The following is a 20,108-nucleotide window of genomic DNA, read 5'->3' on the forward strand; positions in this document are numbered from 1 at the left end:
TCAAGTGACAGATGCTTAATGAAGACTGAGAAAAGTCCCTTGGATTTAGCAATTCAGAGATCTCTGGGAACTTTGGAGAGAGTTGCTTCAGTTAAATGATGAGGTTGAAAGCCATATTGCAGTGAGTGAAAGGAGAAATGGAGGCAGTGAGCTGAGTCAGCTTTTTCTAGCCATTTGACCATGAAAGGAATGAGAGCTCCTTGAAAAGTGATAGCAGACAAGTGGAGGCATGAGCCTAGGAAATGGTAAGCAATGAATGATTCGGAACTAGAACTTCCCAAGATTGAGGGATGATTGATGACCAGAGGCCAAGATTGAAGGCAGAAAGACCTGGGTTCATATTCTACCTATGACACTTCCCACCTGGGAGACTTCATTTTCTGTGTCATCATTTCTTGGTTGGTTGAATGGGTAAATGATAATTCTGTACCAGAGCACTGACCTCACAGGGCTGTCATAAGGCTCCAATGGGAGATGAGAAAATGGGATCAAGGGTGCAAATAGAAGGGTTTGCCTTGGCCAGGGCCTCCTCTTCATATGACACAAAAGTGAAGGAGAAGATGGGGGATGCCCTTCATTCACAACAATCATTCCTCCTGCTTCTTGCTTTCAATCTCTCCCCGTCTATGGGCTCTTTCCTTGTGGTCTACAAACAAGGCCAGGTGTCACCTCTCCTTCTCCCTTGACCCTCCCAAAAAATGTTTTGGAAACTTCAAAACCAAATGAATGAAAGGAGCAGGGCTGGGTACAATGAGCATGGTCAGCTTTTTCTAGGTTTTGGATGTGAAAGGGCTTTAGAGGTATGGGAATGGGAGGGTCAAGGGAGAAGGAGAGGTGACACCTGGCCTTGTTTGTAGACCACAAAGGAAAAAGCCCATACATGGGGAGAGATTGAAGACAAGAAGGCAAGGGGAATGGTTGTTGTGAATGACAGGGAATCTACTGGAGAATATAGAAGATGGGGTCAAGGGTGCAAATAGAGGGGTTTGCCTTGGCCAGGGCCTCTGCTTCATCCAAGACAAAGGTGAAGGAGGTGGAGGATGACATCAAGGAGTTTTGAGATGTAGCAAAGGGGAGGAGAGCATTCGTGGCAAATGGCCTCAGTGAAGTATAGGGAGGTCCTTCTGCTACAAGGGCATAGGGAGAAAGTGTTATGGGAGGCTTGAGGAGGAAAAAGACTGTCATTTCCCCAGAAGGCAATACAGAGAGAGGGAAGTGTAAAATGGGGTAACAAGGGCTGAGGGAGGCTTCGAAAATCCCCCATTTGTAGGGGCCCATGGTTTCTTAACGAATTCTTCCAGCTCTTCCAGCTGTGTGGTAGTAATGTTGGAGGAGCCTGGTGGTAATAAGTCAAGGTTGGATTTTGGCAAAGGTATGAGTGGCAAGGGGGCAAGAACTCGGTACTGACCTCTGGCTCCTAGTGAACAGGAAGGCTGAGGAAATAGGAACAAAGGAATTGAGTTCAGTGAGGCACTGATGATCCTGTTTATTTAGTCCAGCATCCCCAAGAGCCCCCCCAAAGCTTTCAGTTGCCCATGGGATATTGATGGGCACCAAATCCCTAGTGCGGAAGCTGAGGTCAGAAGGGGTGGGCAACTCTGAGACCATGGCCTCTACTCCAAAAAGAACAGACCTGAGGAGGGGATCTAGGACTGTGGGTTGTGGTTGGATCCCATGGTTTCCTGAGTCAACACCTAGCCCACCAGGTCTGGTAGCCAGCAGAGTTCTTAGGGTAATGCTCACAGAGGTGTGGGACAGCTCCTGCAGGCAGTCTATACAGTCTCATAAATGAGATCATGACCCCAAAGGCCAGGAGAGGAAAGGGGTCTTATCCCAGAGCCACCTCCCTCCCTGACCTCTAAGTCACAAGAGCAAAAATGAATAAATATATTAGGGGAATGGGTAAGGGAAGAGAATAGAAGGTGGGGTGCCCACCCAGGAGGTGAGAAGAAGGGCAAGAGTGAACTAGGTTCTGGCTCTGATGGAGTCAAGACAAAGGCACTGTTGATTCTAGCTGTTGGGGCTGTGGAGAAGGGGAGAGAGAGATCAGTCCCTGAAGAGGTCCCCAAGATGACGAAATCAGAGTCCCACAGGCCAAAGTTTTCACAATGTGAAGTCCAGTCCAGTGAGCAGCAGCAGCATAGCAAGGTTAACAGAGATATAGGCCAAGGGCCAACCTGGGGACCCATTCAGTTCTACCTCCACAGGATAGTGGTCACTGATGTTCAGAGCCTGTGGACAGGAAGGAGATTTGGAGGTCATGCCCCATTCTGCCTCAAAACCTGGTCCTCAGCAAGTATTTCTGTCTAGTCTCGAGCTCAAACTAGCAGCAGCTCAAACTGACCATCCCTGCCTGCAGTCACTCCCCTCCATCCTCTATCCCTTAGAACCGTCCTCTCGGTTTGCTCCAGCCCCGTTTTCCCAAGCTTTGCTCTTTCTCCTACCTCAGCCTCAGTCATATGGAAGCTCTGGGGAAATTTGAAGGCAGCAGCCCATTTCACCAGCCCTTGGCAGAGCTCTCCATGGACCACAATTCTGAGAGAGTGACAGGGGGTTGGGGAGGGAGGTGGAGAGGAAGAGTTATCAATCGAGTTACAGTTGCCCTGGTACTAAACCCAAAATAGTCTCCCCCAGCAACGTGATCCAGGGAGCCCACCCGCAAGGCCCAGGATTGACCGGTCATAGGTGCAGTGTGTGCTATCCCTCACAGTTGTGTCCTCCCCATCAGGGATCACCCAGTGGAAGCCTGGTTTGGTCCTTAGCACCAGCTCCCCTTGCCGTTTCTTGGACAGTGATGAGCAGTCTGCATTGAAGTCCCCAAGTAGTATCACGTTCTGGGGACAGAGCAAGAGTTGGGGTCAGGCCCAGGGGACCCAACCTAATACCTATTTCAAACCTGCCCACTAAGCCCCTCCCCAACCCTTCCCAGACCCCCAAGCGGCCACCACCTCACTCTGCCACTGCTGGGAGACATTGAGGAAGACGAGATACAGGGCATCCAGCTCAGTCGCCACATCCTTGGGGGTTGTGTGCAATGGCACCAGGGCCAGCTTGGGGAGCACTAGGGAGGTGAGGAGGGCAAAGTGAGGACCACCCACCCCCAACCCCCCCCGCCCCACTTTGGCCCTCTCATCTTCCTGTACTCCATTTCCTCTGGCCCTTCTTCCTTTTCTTGCCCTTATTGCCAGCATGCCACACCCTGGGTTCAAACTAAGCAGTCCTAGTTGGAACATGTTCCAATCTCTGGTGTCTAGACAGCCTCCAGCCTCCCCCAGCTTCCAGATGTCCCTACAGCACTGCCCAGGCTCCACTCATACCCTTACTGGGAAGACTGAATTGGGCCACAAATGGCTCTCGGGCAAAGACATTCATCTTATCATCATACACATAGGCATTCAGGACCTGGGTCTTGTGTGATCTGTAGGGGACAGAGGATGGAGAAAATGAGGGAAAGTATAATTGATGAATACCCAGAAGATAGACTTTCCCTTTTGAATGTCCTCTGAGCCCTGGAGGGCTTTTCTTTGGAAATGGCCTTCAAAACCTGCTCTGGCAGGGCAATAGACCTGAAGGTGTTGGCCTGCAGAGAGACCAAGAGTGAGCAGCAAAGCAAGGACTGGACTGAATCTGGACTCTCTACATTTTCCTCTTGCCAGCTAAAAGGGAGGAATGGTAAAAAATTGGTCGTATGCTGCTCAGGATCAAGAATGAAAGCAGGCAAAGGTTTACAAACTCTACAGAAGCTTCATACACATACAGCATTAACAGAAGGGTATCAACAATGGTGAGCAGTGACTAACAACGTCCAAACTGAAACTGAGTCAATTTAACATACAGGAACCAATTAGCTCCCAATTGATGTGAGAGTTATTTCCAAATCTACCACCTGGGTACAAAGATCAACACCAGATGAAAATCAAGTAAGTATGAGAAGGAACTCCATGAAAATGGCACCAAGCTGACAATCGATTAGTGCTGGAAAATGGAAAATGAAGACTGGCATACACCTCCACATAGTCTAGCAACATTTTCTGGAGAATTAGGACTATTCTAGTAAAATTATCTTAACAAGTAGATCCAACAGCCAGGAAATGACCTGAGCCAGGGAGATCTCCTTGACAAAGAGAACAATGTAGCAGCTTAGGGAAACAGCAGTTTACACTATGAAGTCCTTTATAAAATCTTATAGGAGAAGCTAATAGATTACAAGAAGCCTCAACTCATAAAACATTGAAAAGCAGTGAAGGGAAAAACATGTTTATAGAAAACTTGACAAGAGACCCAATTAAGCCAGAGTAGCCTTCAAATATTTAAGGATGATGTCGGAACGCAGACCACAAAACAAGTGAAAAATCAGAGAAACTCAGCTAGCGTTTCTTTCTCTGTTCAGTCATTTTTCAGTCATGTCTGACTCATACTGACTATTAGCAGAAATACTGCAGTGGTTTGCCATTTCCTTCTCCAGCTCATTTGACAGATGAGGAAACTGAGGCAAACAGAATTAATTTGACTTGCCCAGGGTCACCCAGCTAGTAGGTGTCTGAGGCCAGATTGGAACTCAGGAAGATGAGTCTGACTGTAGCACCACCTAGCTGCTCTATTTTTTTCTCTAGACAACTCTTCTCCATCAACAAGAACAGAGTCATCCATCTCCTTTGTACTCTAACAGCACAGCTTCCCATGCACAATATAAAGAATGAGACAGCATTGGAAATGGGGGTGAGATGAACTACTAGGCCAAACCAAGTAGATGCCAAAGAGATCCATGCTGGAGGTGACAAAACTGAAAAGCCATTGAGGGGCTGCTTTTCAAGAAGACTCTCTTACCGTTAGATAACATACACTTGTAATGGCCCCATTTAGCATGGTTTTGTGATTGTCCCTCAGCTCCATTCAGCAGCTTATGGGTAGGAGCAAAGTAGACAGATGGTGGGAATAATCCAAGATTAGGGTTTAGTAAGATGCAATCAGCAAGGACAAGAGGGCAAAGGATTCTAGAATGGAGGATAGTGGAGAATTGAACTGGTTCACCCAGTGCAGGGGCCATGGCCTAAGAAAGAACTGAGGGGAGGAGGTATTACAGGGAGTGAAGGAGGGCAAAGAACAGGGAGGTCTGTGTGATGGTCACACAGCTGATGCAATCCCACTGTACTATATAATAAGTCAATATGCCAACCTAAATACTCTCTCCTAGAAGGTGTCTTCCATGTATGCGTCAATGTCAAGACTAGAAACAAGGGCAGAGACTCAAGATCTATGTTCACTCAAGAGAATTACACCTATCAATCTACACAGGAAAAGGCAAGGGTCAAGAGTACTCATTGTCCAACCGAAGTTATACTATTGGATGCACAGCCCACAGAATTGGTCCAGCTATGTGCATATACACATATGTATACATATATGTGTACATCGACATGTGTGTATCTTGGACACTGTGGATGGCCAATGAGCTGGTTCCGAATTAAAGAGAAGGATTTGGAAAATTGTGCAGCATTTTCATGAACCCAAGCTTCTCCCTGAAATACCAATTCATCTCTGCAATGAATGCAGGGATGCTACGTGGCTGAAAATCAGGGCATATCACAATCTCAGAAGAATGAAAATGGCAGCTCATCCCCAAAGCCATGGAGACACGGTGGGCTTTCATTGACCCACAGCAGGTCTGTATTCCTTAGCACTGGACTCAAGCTCACAGCTTCAGAGTCAGGAAAGATCATGGAGTTGACACCTAAGGTTTTTCTGCCCTTTGGCTTAACTTTCAAACCAAGAGGAGCAGGAAGAGGCTTGAAAGAATCAGAGAGGGACACAGGCACAGAGGTACTAGCCTGCACCCAAACCTGGAGGGAAGTAGAAAAGGAGGGAGAGAAAGAACTATGCAACCACATGGCCTCTATGGACGAAAAACCAATGAAGAGATCAAAGAAGGAGAGAAGTGGATCTTAGTGATGGTTTGGAGGAAGGGACATGGAACCTAGACAGGGGAAGGCAAGAAGCAGGTCAGAGATGCCTAGCTTCTCTAGGACCTTGGAGAGGAATAGGAAGACCAACCACCCCATCCATATAGGCATAGGCCACACTCACTAAGGAGCAGCCTACACTTGAGTGAACTTTGTGATAGGGTGTCATGTGGACTGTATGGGTTCAAAGAAAAGGTGGAAGGGGAGAAAGAGGTCACCAGGATTTGAACTGGAGTAACCTCTTGGAAATTAGTGGGAATCAGCCTCCCAAGGGGATTGCTTCTCACTGATCTGTTGGTTGAAAAAACAGTCTCTTTTCTTTAGTCTCACACCATCTGTGTTTTAGAAACAGCATGGTCAACACAAAATTGGCTCAGGGCTAAGGAGGGAAGAAAAGATCTACTTTCAGGGGAGTTTGAATCCCACCTTCCCTGTTAAAAGGATTTAGAGATAGTTCCTGGGGCAAGAGAAGCCAGGGATCGGACAGAGACCTAGGGAGGAAGAAAGGGGATAAAAGATAAGCAGAGGACACAGCTATAACTAGTACAGGGCAACTGGCACTTTGTACCAAGTTGGCATGAGTTTGAGGTTACTTTTAGCACTTGAGCTTGCAAGCCTAAACAATTGAACTTAGCAAGAAAATTTAGTTGAAACAGCCAGCTTCCTTCCAGTGGCTGAGCCTCAGGTGAGTTCCCCACTCCCATCCTGCTGCCTTTCCCAGCAGTGGCCTTGCGATGGCCTGGGGTCTTTGTCTCCTCCCACCCCCACAAGGTGGAGTCCCAAAGTCTGTCTCACCAGCTGCCTTGTGTCAGAAGATCTGAGGTCCCTCCTCTCCCACAACTCAATTTGTTTAGCCCAAGGAGTCCTCATGGGAGTGTGAGCCTGGGGTGGCCTGACCCAGGGAGAGTGAAGAGAGAGATGTTGCACTCACCGGTACACATAAACGTATTTCTCCATGTAGGTACTACGTCCCAGAAGAGGACTACTCAGGAAGCTATAGGGGCCAGAGTCATCAAACCTGATGGAGAAGGGCAGGATCAAAGCTCCCTGTTCCCAAAGGTCAGTTCTCCCGAGCATCCCAACCTTCCTGCAATGGTTGCTGTACTGCCCTACCTGTTGAGGTCCCTGAGCAGCAAAGGAATGGCATCGCCTGAGGTGTCCACCACTTCCTGCAACACTGTGATGTCACACCGAGCCAAGATCTGTTGGACACAGCAATGGTCACTGCCCATTGGCATCAAGGAGGCCACACCATCCTCTACCTCATCCTGTTACCCCAAAGGCATGCCTTAGCCCCAATTTCTCCCCCTCTGAGTGCCCACTCAGAACTGGGATTGCTGTGGATCAAAGTGGCATTTCTCTTCACCCCTACCCAGTGCCCAGAATTATACCTACATAGTATGTCAGAGATGAATGGGATCTTAGAAAATATCCCTTCACTTGACAGAAGAAACTGAGACCTAGAGGGACTGAAGTAGGATTAGAAGTGAGGCAACCTCACAGAGTCACCTCTCTGAGTCTCAGTCTCTTTTGTTGTGCTCACCTTAACCATAGTTTCCATGATATGGACCTTCGCCACCTTGGCAACTGTCAACCGCTGGGCATTGAAGGCACAGATTTGGAAGGCATTAGTCATCCCTGCCAGGAGCAGGATAAAGAGCAGCATGGGGACCGGGCTGGGCATGGCTGCCTATTGAGGAGGGAAGAGACAGGGCATGAGCGTGGAACAGGCTCCAGATGCTTCAACCAACTGTCCACTTTTGAAAAAGCAGCCTCTTCATCTCCAGAGGAGGTGGCACTGAGTGTTCAAGAGAGAAGGTGAAAAACCTGAGAGAGTTACTGAATCATCAGGCACAAGAGGCAGCCACGTTGCTGTCACGGGAAGGTTTCGCAGGTTTCAAGAACTGCCCTGGGGGTCAGGCTAGACAGGCCCACCGAGGATTCCTATTCCCTCCTTGAGCTTTCAGCCTTCTTCCTGTAGCACAGTAGATAAAGTGTCAGATTTGGAGGCAGGAAAATTTGGGTGCCAATAAGCTGTGTGATCCTCTGCACCTCGGTTTCCTCATCTGTAAAATTACCCATAACAGCTACCTCACAGTATTGTTGTGAGGCTCTAACAAGTTGTTTGTAAAAGGGCTTAGTTAAAGGTTATGGACTGGACTTGTAAAGAAGAAACTCCTTCTACACTAAGCACTAGATAAGTATCAGTATTACTATTTTTATCTCTCTCTATCCTCATCTATGCATTGTATGTCTCTCTCTCTCTGTCTTTGTCCCTGTCTTTCACTCTGTTAATCTCTTTTTAGCGTATAGTAGTGTTAGTAATACTATTCTAGTTGCCTGATGCTGGGGAGTTTAAGGAACATCTTTACATCCAGTCATCTCACTTAGGGCCTGGGGAATCTGGAAGCCAAACTCTCTCCATTTCCAGGGGATTGGAAGGAAGGTCCGTACTTAGGATTTCTTTAAAGTAAGGAACTCTAAGGTGTGGAACCTCCTTCCCCAGGAACATGTTTGTAGCTTCTAATCTTAGAGACCAAGACACTTGCCTGGGACACTGAAGAGGTTGGAGGACTGGCCCTGGATCACACAGCCAGGGATGATAGAACTTGAACCCAGAGCTTCTGACTTCAAGGCTGGCCTTGTATTCACTAAATTACTTTGGGTTTGTAGGTCATTTTGCAGATAAGCAAACACAGACCCAGAAAGGTACAAGAAAATAGATAGGAAGAAGGCTGCCGATTGAATCGGGCCTAGCCACACTCACCATTCCAAAGGGGTCAGAAGCCCTGCCACCTGTCCCTGACACTCAGAGCGTCTTAGTGCTGCTTGCCTATCCTTCTCCCTTATACTATGTGTGCCACTGGAGACCCTCATGTTCTCCCCTGGGTGCTCACATTTGTTTACCCATAGGCCCATTGGTGACCATTTTTCTTTTTCCAAAACATGTACACAAATGTAGAGACATGTTTGTTCACACTTTTGGACCTGGCAAGACCCTTGGAGAGCAGCCAGTCCAGACTTGGTCATTAAACAGAGAAGGACCAGAAAGGCTAAGAGATCACACAGTGAATCAGGGGAAAAATCAGGAATCCTGGAACAGGAGAACGTTCAACCTCTTCCTCTCTCCCTCCCTCCTCCCACTTTAAAATCAGTCTCAAGCAGGGAGGCATGCTTTGTGGGAATCCATGCAGAGAAAAGGCACTGAGCTTTGGCCACAGCACCCTTGGCAGGAAATATGTCTGCCCCCAACACCCCCCACCCCCAGCTTTCCTCTCCTTCAAGGCACCCATAAGAAAACCCTGGTCTTGCTGCCCCCCAAATTCCAGGGTCCCCCAAGATCTTAGTGCCTACAGCCCTTCTCTCTCTGTCCCTCAGGAGGCAGGGCTCCGTAGATTGGACAAGTGAAGGAAAGGGGGGCCCTGCTTCTGAGAGGGCCCAGCATAACACCGCCCCCACCGGCTGCCCAGGGCATTAGTGGCCAGCTCAAGAAGTATATGTCTGGCCCAAGATCCCAAGTCCGGAGCAGGAGCCTGGGTTCAGGCCAGCCCTGGGGGAGCCTCCCCACTCCCTTCCCTGCCCTTTGGGCCAGCCTGCTCTACCTGAGGAGCCGCTGCTAGCTGCGTCTGCACGCCTTCGGAGCCCCAGGCCCACCCTCCCAGCCCAGTCAGTTCGTCTCCCTTTCCGGGGTTGGGCCGCCTCCCTGCACCCCACCCCACCCTGCTGGCTGGGCGGGGAGAGGAAGGAACGAAGCCCCAGTCAGTCCCCACCCACTCTGGGACTTCTGACCCAGGCTGGAGCTGGAGAGCCGGCCCCCAGGACTGTCTGGACAGGAGGCCTGGGGGTGCGAGGGGGACCCCAGGACCCTTAAGAGATCGCGACTGTCAGAGAGAATCCCGCAGAGCTCCCAAGACTCCACCAAGGGCAGACTGGCCTTAGCGCAGTGCTGATCACAGAGTAGTTCTATGGAGGGGCTTATCTATCACTTTCCCCTTCCTGTCTCCCTAGCAGCCTGAGTTGGGGACCAGTCACCCCCCACCCCCCACCCACACCCCCACCCCCGCTTCAGAAGCAGAGAGGTGTAAATTACACCTTTGTAAATTACAAAGCAAATTCTTTTGCCTTTGGATCCCAGCTCTCACTATAGCACCTGTTAGGCATACAGTAAGCAATTAATCCATGCGCTTGTGGACTGCCTCGCCCCCATGCCCACCCTCACCCAACTGCTTGGGACAAGGAGCACCAGCCCAAAGCAGGTTTGGTGCCTCCTGCACTCATGCCACCATAAATGGGGAGTTAGAAGAAAGGACTCAAACACCTCATTTTACAGATAAAAAGGAGCAGAGCTGGGATGCAACATTAGTTTCCACTACATCATTTCAATGATGCCATCAGACTAGGTAATCAACAGCATCTCCAGAAAACCAAGGGAACAATCCTAGGCACAAAAGATCATCCCCAACTGCCTTTCAGACATCTAAACTAGATGGCCAGTAGACCTCGGAAACCTAGACTTCTCTTACCCTTCTAGTCTTCTTATACCTTATTCCCTGACCCATTTTCTTCAGTCCAGTGATACCGATCTCCTGGATGTTCCATGAAAAAGACATCCCATCTCTCAGCTCTGGACATTTTTCTGGACAAAAAAAAAATGCAGTTTAAAAAAAAAATTATTTTAAACTAAGTTACCAGACCTCAGGGGCAGATAGGTAAGCAAAGTGGATAGGGCGCTGCGCCTGGAGTCAGGTGGACCCAAGATCAAATCTAGCTTTAGATACTAGCTGTGTGACCTTAGGCAAGTCACTTAACTGTTTGCCTCAATTTCCTCCACTGTAAAATGAGCTGGAGAAAGAAATGGCAAACCACTCCAGTATATTTGCCAAGAAAACCCCAAATGGGATCATAGAGAGTCAGACAGGACAGAAATTACTGAACAACAGACCTCAGGTTAAGACTCCCTCTTCTACAATAACAACACTTCTTTATTTGCCCCCATTCCATTCAACAAGTGTTGATTTCCTTATTTACTATGGATACCTAGGAATTTAACATCACCTTATTCCAAATGTATTGCTGTCCCCTCCCCAGGAGCTATTCTTTGTACAAGAAATACAAAAGAAAGAGAAAAACAACCTTTGAGCGAAGCTAACTGACGGATCACCCAAGCAAGTCACCGTGGTTAAATGCAATGAGTCCCCCTTCCCACCCCACACACACACCTCTGCAAAGAGGGGAAGGATTTTCTCATACTTTCTCCTTTTTAATTTGGCCTTCCCATTTACACTGTTGTCAATGACATGTTTTTTAACAAGTATATCAACACCAGAGCATAAGCATTTATGAAGCAGTATTCAGGGAAGACTAACCCTCTAGACTGAGGGCTGCTCATCCATCTTTGGTGTCCACCTGATTCACCCAACTCTCACCTATGGTTCAGGAGCTGCACAGTGGCCACACTCTGGTAAAACTGTCTCAGCAGATGGGCTAAACCACAGTGAGGGTAACCAAGGGGTTTCAAGCCTTTTGGTGAGTTGATGGAGTGTCTACTCCAAGAATGTGAAGACTTACCCTGGTAGAATAGGCGAATGTGAACAATTTGTTCCAATAGGCCACAATGCCAGCAGAGGCAGAAGCTGTGGAATGCTTAGAGCTTGTTTAGACATTGAAGATGCCAAGGTCATCTGCTGCATCCTGAGCCATCACCAGTCATCTTGACTTTTTTCTTGCCACTGGACTTTGATGACTGGTAGAGAGAGTGAGGCTGAAGACTTCAAACAACTCTGCCTCACTTAAATCCAATTTATTCACAAATCAAAAGACATTAACATTTTTACCTACCTCAGAGTCCTGTGATGGAGCAGCAGGGGGGATACACTGGGAGCTGGTGTGCACAATTATGGACAAAATGAAATTCAGTAGACCTGAAAGATGAACAGCTCCTGTTGCAAGAGAACGCAGCAGGCATCACATCCAAATGGCAGCCCTGAATGAAACAAGGCTGACCAATGAAGGCCAGCTTACTGAAGTCACAGCTGGATTCTCGTTTTTTCTGGAATGGCCACAGTGAAGGGGAGTGCTGTGTAAGTTTCACAATCAAAACTAATCTAGTCAACAAGTTTGTATGCCTCCCAAAAAAGAGTGAATGACAGGCTCATGACAATGCAGGAAAACACCATGCCACCACCATCACCTCCCACCATGATGAACACTGATAAAGTCAAAGAAAAATTTTATGAAGACCCGGAGACTCTCATCATCAATGTGCTGAAAGAGAACAAGCTTATAATTCTGAATGACTTTAATACTAGAGGAGGCACAGACTTGGGAGGAACGCATTTGGAAACAGAAACCACAGTGATCACTAAGGCAGACTTTGAGATTAAGATACTGGAAATCTTTTTTTTAAGATACTATAAATCTTGTAGCTACGAGTTGAGCTGTGAATTCAACTGAATGGGAACAAGATTGTAAGGATTTGAGAAGTGAGAAGAAGAAACGTAGGCAACAGATAGAAATGGCTTTTTCCTTTTTGTAAAAAAAAAAATAGTGAAAATGTTTTATTGACATTGATGGTGAAGCTATGAATTTTGGAAAGTAATTTGGAATTATGCAAATAAAGTGACTATACCCTTTGACCCAAAGATTCCACTACTGGGAAGTGACCCCAAGGAACTTATTGATAAGAAAAGAGTCTCTATATACATCCAAATTTTTATAGCAGCCCTTTTTGCAGTAGCAAAGCACAAGAAACAAAGTGAATCCACCCATGAGATTTTCAAATTCTCCTGTGTGAGATTCTAACCATCTGTAGACTCTCGGGCTACCACAGCAGTTTTCTCAAGGGAGCTCTCCACTCTTGCTCCCTTAAAACACAGGCTGCCTTTCTCTGGTAGAGCTAGGAAAGTCTGGGTTTGCTTACCTGTGCTGGCTCTGGATTTGCTGGTGGGCTTTTGTCCATGGGCTGGCCTCTATATGATTTTTTATGTAGTTCTGGAGTGAAAAAAGTCACTTGCTGTTATTTTTTAGTGGATTTCTTGATCATTATTCAGTTTGGTACCAATTTCAGGTTCTTGCTGGTGTATGTGGACAGAGTATATGTGTTCAGGCATGTGTTGGCTGGCATTCCCTTCTTGGTCGGCATTGCTTCTTTTTCTTTTTCTTTCTTTCTTTCTTTCTTTCTTTCTTTCTTTCTTTCTTTCTTTCTTTCTTTCTTTCTTTCTTTCTTTCTTGATTTTTGGTTTTCAACATTCACTTTTATAAGATTTTGAGTTTTAAATTTTTTTCCCCTTTCTTCCACTCCCCCTCCCCAAGATGATATGCAGTCTGATATAGGCCATATTTATTTTGTCCTCCAGTTCTAGAATATCAGGACAGTTTTTCTTGATAATTAGGCTCTTTTTTTATCATGGATTTCAGGTAGTCCCATAATTTTTAAATTGTCTTTCCTGGATCTATTTTCCAGGTCAGTTGTTTTTCCAATGAGATGTTTCACATTATCTTCTATTTTTTCAAACTTTTGATTTTGTTTAACTGCTTGGTTTATCTCATAGTCATTCATTTCCCTGAACTCAATTCTCTCTTTCAATGAACTATTTTGTTCAGTGAGTTTTTGAACCTTCTCCTCCATTTGGCTAATTCTGCTTTTTAAAGCCTTCTTCTCCTCGTTGGCTTTTGGACCTCTTTTTCCAAATGAATTAGTCTCTTTTTAAAGCTGTTATTTTCCTCAGCATTTTTTTGGTTCTCCTTTAGCAAGCTGCTAACTCACTTTTCAAGCTCTTCTATTGCCTGAGGCCAGTTTAAGCTCCTTTTGGAGGCCCTGGAGGCAGGGGTCTTGACCTCCTGTGACAGTATGCCTTGTTCTTCCTCATCAGAAAGTTTGGGAGGAGATACCTGTTTACCAAGAAAGTAACCTTCTATGGTCTTATTTTTTTTCCCCTTTTTTGAGCATTTTCCCAGCCAGTTACTTGACTTCTGAATCCTTTGTCAAGAGGATGGTTCTATTGTCCCTCCTCTCCCTAGTGCCATGTTCAAGGATGAGATTTGACTCTGCTGCTCGATTTCCCTGGGCTTTGGGTGGGGGCAGGGCTGTCACTGAGGGCTGAGGTTTAGATCAGCTGCTCCCTACCACCAGAGGCTTTAAGCTGAGCTGCTTGGACAATAGACCCAGGTTGCTTCCTGGCCACCATAGCTGCTTGTAGTCTGCTGCCTCTGCCTCTGCCGTTGCCTGAGGCTATTGCTGGAGAAACCCTATTCCTTCTCGCCCAGCTGGGAAAGCTCTTCCATACTGACCTTTGGAGCTTTCTTTGTTGCTTGTGGGTTGAGGGATCTGGGACCCTCCCTGCTGGAAACTCTGCCCCAGAGGTCTGTTCAGGTCCCGTTCCTTCCAGTGCTGCGTGGCCAGGGCTCTGCTCCACTCCACTCAGCGTCCAGTGAGATAGACCTTTCTTGTCGGCTTTCCAGGTTACCTTTGGCTGGAAACCTCTTTCACTCTGTTGTTCTGTGACTTCTGCTGCTCTAGAACTTGTTGAGAATCATATTTTACAGGTATTTATTTTGTGGGCTGTGGGGGAAGCGCTAGAGTATATGTGTCTTTCTACTCAGCCATCTTGGCTCCGCCCCTCAGTTAATGTGACTGTTAAGCTGTTAAATGAAACTGGAACTTGATACAGGTGGGTTAGACCTGACAAATATGAAAAGGATTGGTTTCCTCTAAACCTTTTGACTTCACCTTCCACATTTGGCCCCTTTGAAGCTTGACTTAATTGGGGGTGGTGTCATTTACAAGCAGAGAAAATTCAGGGTGTTTCTGCTAGGTGATTTGACTCTTCTGTTTTATGGAGAAGTGTGGTCTAGTTCTCTCACCCCTGCCTGCAAGGAAGGAGGCTTTGAGGTGAAGCCCAGCAACTGAGCAAAACATATGTTTCCAAGGCTTGCCAGGGGATTTATGGAAAAACATCTGCAGAAAGTTCATTTTTTACTGGCATTTCTTTTATCACCTGTATGTATTGTTTTAGGGCTATACTTTCTTTGAGCCCTTGTTTTAAAAAATATAATAATGGTGCTAGGCTTTGCAAAGTTTTCTTCATGTTCCTTGCCCTGCCCCAGGGTGTAGAGGCTGGACAGAATCTGATTACACATTTCCAGGACCAGTATGTGGGTACGATACAGGCTTCTGAAACTTTTTTTCTCTCTCTTAACATTCTGTGGATTTTTCCTAAACAAATAAACTAGCCACAAAAGTAAGCAACCATCGTTTTCTGGGTTTTTTTTCAGCATCAAGAAGACAAAAACACTTACGAGGTCTCTAAAGCCCCACCCCACCCAGAAAATGATGTCTTTCCCTTGAAAATGTGTCCCTCTGTTACTCAGGGGAACAAAGGAAAAGCTCCATATTATGGGATATATGAGCTTCTGATGTGGTTTTTCTGAGGAGCTCTTCCTAGGCTCATTTTTAATGTTCTCATGGGCAATCAGTATCCTCTGTCTTACCTGAGACAAAGAAAAGTGTTTTTATGTTTTGTTTTTAGTTGCTGAACTCACTTAAGTCATTGAATAAGCTGGTAGGATGTTATTAAGCCTCCTGGAGTAGCTTTGGAAATAGAATTCAAGGCACCTGCCCACCATCTCTGGAACAGAACTCTTGCACCAAGAGTTTCAAATGCAGAACACTACTTTAAAATAGAAAACTGCTTTGAAAAGCTTTGAGCTACCTTGGGAGATTCTAATAGTTTGTTTTTAGAGAGACTTCTTTAATAACTCTGTGAAATGGGGGAGGGGGTATAGCCCACATACAGTGGGCTAAATCCAGCTTGCTTTAACTTGGGAAGTGGGGAGAGCTGTTTGAATACATTCAGTCATTCTCCTGCACCAGCCCTGAACTTCTTTGATTACTCTACTTCCCAGGGAATAAGAGCATTAATTACTCTGGCTCAAATCTAGGCCTCATACTTAGACCCATGCCTAAACAACTGACTTGGTAGGTTGAGGTTTAGGGAGAGTTGGAGGGAGAAGGGAATAAGCAGGAACTTCAGACTTTTTAGAAGTTTGGAGGAAAAGGAGGGAAAGGTCTGGGCATTATGGACGTAATTAAGCTCTTCCTGCTTAAACCTTGTTCCTGTTGTAAAGCCTGAGACTAAACTTCACAAACCACTGCCCAGTCTGCCTCTTTGAGCTACCCCATTTCATGTATTGTCCAAGAAGCAAAATCCACATGTAGCAATGAGGGACACATTCTGTATGTGGCTCCTTGAAACTCCAGATTTAGACTGGCTACATTCCTTCCTCAGTATCATTCTCTGCCTCATCATAACATCTCCTTCTTTACAGAACTCTAAGCCTTCTTCCTTTAGAATATTCAGAGAGTCCAGTGGATCTGTGATCTCATCAATGTGAGTATTCCCTTCAACAGTGCAGATCACAGCCTATCTATGCCTACCCATCTTCTGACTCTTCTTTTGGAATGCAATCAGTTGATACCAATTTCTTGGCAAATTCATCTTTTGTCTCTATTCACCTCTCATATCATTTCCTTGTAAACAAAGTGACAGAAAGCCAACCAGCAGTCTGTTCCTTTTCCTTCTCCTTTTTTATGAGCAGGTGATTGAATATTCCAAATGATTGTTTTCCAAAGGGCCCAGTATTCCCAGCTGGAGAAATTAGCGTGTGGTATTATTGATTCTATAGATGATGCAGCTAAAGTTGATTGTATTACATTGCTATCTGGAAATGGGATTTTTTTTTGACCACATGGGGTCCTGTGTGTGTTCATCCTTCGTTGCCAAAGAAGACCATGCCATCAGAGAAATGATGACATGACTTGCACTTGACTTTGAGTGAGGGAGGACTGTGCACGTCACCAGCCTCACTTCTCCTCCAGAGCCATCTGAATCCAGTGATCAGATATTCACCAAGATGAGGCAATTGGGGTTAAGTGACGTTCCCAAGGTCACAAAGCTAGTGAGTGCCAAGTGTCTGAGGTGAGATTTGAACTCAGGTCCTCCTGATTCCTGCTCTATCCACTGTACCACCTAGCTGCCCACATGGGGTCCTAGGTGAATGTAAAAGGTCTTTGTGGTTTGTTCATTCTTTCAATAAAAATGGACTTTGGGTCAAAAAATATATATAAAAATTAAGTCTTCCATCTCCCTCCCCTCCCCCCTCTCCCCCTCTCCTCCCCTCCCCTCTCGTCATTATGTGACCAAAGTATTTAAGCTTCAGCTTCAGTATTTGACCTTCTAGCCAATAGTTGGAATTAACGTCTTTAAGTATTGACTGATTTGATCTCCTTGCTGTCCAAGGGACTCTCAAAAGTCTTCTCCAGCATCACAACCTGAAAGCATCAGTTCTGTGGTGCTCAGTTTTCCTTATAGTCTAACTCTCACAGCAATACATTGCTACTGGAAAGACCATAGCATTGACTATATGGACCTTTGTCAACAAGGTGATGTCTCTGCTTTTTCACATGCTGCACAGATTTGCCATAGCTTTCCTTCCAAGGAGCAAACATCTTTTAATTTCATGGCTACAGTCGCCATCTGCAGTGATCTTTGATCCTGAGTAAAATCTGACACTGCTTCCATTTCTTGTCCCTCTATTTGCCAGGGAGTTGTCAAGATCTTCATTTTTTTGATGTTAAGCTTCAAACCAGCTTTTACACTCTCCTCTTTCACCCTCATCGAGAGGCTTCTTAATTCTTCTTCATTTTTGGGGGGTGATATCATCTGCATATCCGAGATTGTTGATATTTCTACTTGGCTTTTGATTCATCCAGCCTGGAATTTCATGTGATGTATTCTGCATATACATTAAATAAAGTGACAACATACAGCCTTGTCATACTCCTTTTCCAATCTTAAACCAATCAGTTGTTCCATGTTCAATTCTCACTATTGCTTCTCAACTTGCATACAGGTTCCTTAGGAGATAAGTAAGATGATCTGGTTCTCCCAACTGTTTGAGGAGTTGCTACATTTTAAAGGCTTTAATATAGCAAATGAAGCAGAAACAGATGCTTTTTTTTTTCTAGAGCTCCCTTGCTTTCTCCATAATCTAGAGAATGTTGGCAATTTGGTCTCTAGTTCCTCTGTCTCTTTGAAAACCAGCCTGTTCTTCTGGAAATTCTCAGTTCACATTTTGCTGAAGGCTTTCTTACAGAATCTTTAAGCATAACCTTGCTAATGTGTGAAATGAGCAGAATTATTCAGCAACGTGAACATTCCTCTGCATTGACCTTCTTTAGGATTGTGATATGAACTGATTTTTTCCAAATCAGTGGCAACTGTTGAGTTTTTCAAGTTTTGCTGGCATATTGAGTGTATCACTTTAACAGCATCATCTTTTAGGGTTTTGAATAGCTCAGCTGGAATTCCATCACCTCCACTGGCCTTATTAGCAATGCTTCCTAAGGCCCACTTGACTTCATTCTCCAGGATGTCTGGCTCTAGATCAGTAACCACATCATCCCAATTATTGGTGACATTAAGATCTTCCTTGTATGATTCTTTTGTGTATTCACGCCCCCTCTTATCAATCTCTTCTGCTTCTGTTAAATCCCTACAATTCTCATCTTTTATCATGCCCATTTTTGCATGAAACTTTCCCTTAACAGCTGTTATTTTCTTGGAAAGATCTCTAGTCTTTCTCATTTTATTTTCTTCTATTTCTTTGCATTACTCATTTAAGAAAACCTTATCTCTTCTTGCTGTTTTCTAGAATTCTGCATTCAGTTGGGTATATCTTTCCCTTTTTCCTTTTGCTTTCCCTTCCCTTCTTTCCTCAGATATTTGTAAAGCCTTTTCAGACCGCCATTTTGCTTTCTTGCTCTTCTTTTTCTTTGTAATGTTTTTTGTTACTGCCTCCTATACAATATTACAAACCTCTGTCCATAGTTCTTCAGGCATTCTACCAGATCTGATCCCTTAAATCTATGCATCACTTCCACTTCATAGTAATAAAGGATGTTATTTAGGTCATACCTATATGGTTCAATGGTTTTCCTGAATTTCTTCAATTTAGGTCTGAATTTTGCAATAAAAAGCTCATAATCTGAGCCATAGCTCCAAGTTTTGTTTTAACTGAGTGTATAGAATTTCTCTACTTTTGTGGCTGCAAAGCATATAATCAATCTGATTGTCATATTGATCATCTGGTGATGTCCATGTGTACAGTCACCTTTTGTTGAAAAAGAGTGTTTGTTATGACCAGTGAGTTATCTGGACAAAATTTTATTAGTTTCTGCCCTGCTTCATTTTGTCCCACAAGGCCAAACTTGCCTGTTATTCCAATTATTTTTTGATTTCCTACTTCAGCATTCCAATTACCTATGATCAATGTGATATCTGTGTGTGTGTGTGTGTGTGTGTGTGTGTGTGTGTGATTTCTAGAAGATGTTGTAGGTCTTCATAGAACTGACTAGCTTTGGCCTCCTTGGCATCAGTGGTTGGAGCACAGATTTATATTACCATGATGTTGAACAATTTGCCTTAAATTCAAACTGATATCATTTGGTCATTTTTAATAGTATACCCCAGTGCTGCTTTTCTCACTCTTTTATTGACTATGAGAGCTACTCCATTTCTTCTAAGAGATTGTTGCCCACAGTAGTATATGAAGTGATTACCTGAATCAAATTCACCCATTCCCATCCATTTCCATTCACTAATATTTCCAGTTCCTGTTCAACCACCTCCAGCTCACTGTGGTTCACAGATCTTACATTCCAGGTTCCTGTGCAACATTGATCTTTCCAGCATCAGATGTCCCTGTCATCACCAGATGCATCCATAGCTAAGCTTCCTTTTGGCTTTGGCCCAGCTCCTTCATTAGTACTGGAGCTCCTTGTAGCCATCCTCCACTCTTCCCCAATAGAGCGCTGGATACACCTTCTGACCTGAGGGAATCATCTTCTAATGTCATCTCTTTCGTCATTTTAATACAATCCATAGGGCTTCCTTGGCAAAGATGCTGGAGTGGTTTGCCATTCCCTTTTCTAGTGGATCACCTTTTGTCAGAACTCTCCACTATAATCTGTCCATCTTGGGTAACCCGACATGGGTTTTATAGTTTCATTGAACATCTGCCATGACAAGGCAGTGATCCCGGGTGGGCCAAGGCCATAAGGTGAGGCCTAAACCAGATCATAGACTGAGC

General features: G+C 45.2%; 1 protein-coding gene across 6 annotated transcripts; it reads right to left on the reverse strand.

Moving 5' to 3' along the window:
• Nucleotides 1-1,456: 1,456 nt before the first annotated feature.
• DNASE1L1 (deoxyribonuclease 1 like 1) lies at nt 1,457-9,667 on the reverse strand. Of its 6 annotated transcripts, none has more exons than XR_011971243.1 (10): nt 9,563-9,663; nt 7,788-7,935; nt 7,504-7,650; nt 7,074-7,162; nt 6,892-6,978; nt 3,318-3,418; nt 2,949-3,061; nt 2,657-2,834; nt 2,445-2,535; nt 1,457-2,232 (listed from the first exon to the last, which is right to left on the reverse strand). XR_011971243.1 is itself a non-coding variant. In XM_072626932.1 (10 exons), the coding sequence occupies exons 3-10, from the start codon at nt 7,642-7,644 to the stop codon at nt 2,104-2,106; spliced, it is 903 nt and encodes a 300-aa protein (XP_072483033.1). In that variant the 5' UTR covers nt 7,645-7,650; nt 7,788-7,935; nt 9,563-9,663; the 3' UTR covers nt 1,457-2,103. The 6 variants fall into 6 exon arrangements, 5 of the variants coding, with proteins under 5 accessions (XP_072483033.1, XP_072483034.1, XP_072483031.1 ...); XM_072626932.1 differs by having other exon boundaries at nt 2,677-2,834; nt 3,324-3,418; XM_072626933.1 differs by having other exon boundaries at nt 2,709-2,834.
• Between the last annotated feature and the right edge of the window lie 10,441 nt (nt 9,668-20,108).

The sequence above is a fragment of the Notamacropus eugenii genome, chromosome X (assembly GCF_028372415.1).
Source record: "Notamacropus eugenii isolate mMacEug1 chromosome X, mMacEug1.pri_v2, whole genome shotgun sequence".
Classification (NCBI taxonomy): Eukaryota; Metazoa; Chordata; class Mammalia; order Diprotodontia; family Macropodidae; genus Notamacropus; species Notamacropus eugenii.

Excerpts from the sequence above, each read along its gene's own strand:
- DNASE1L1 (XM_072626931.1), bottom strand. The coding sequence starts at position 7,644 with ATGCCCAGCCCGGTCCCCATGCTGCTCTTTATCCTGCTCCTGGCAGGG. Across the intron at positions 3,419-6,891 it reads AAATACGTTTATGTGTACCG|ATCACACAAGACCCAGGTCC; the intron begins GTGAGTGCAACA and ends TGTCCCCTACAG. Across the intron at positions 2,233-2,444 it reads TCCATATGACTGAGGCTGAG|GCTCTGAACATCAGTGACCA; the intron begins GTAGGAGAAAGA and ends TCCTGTCCACAG.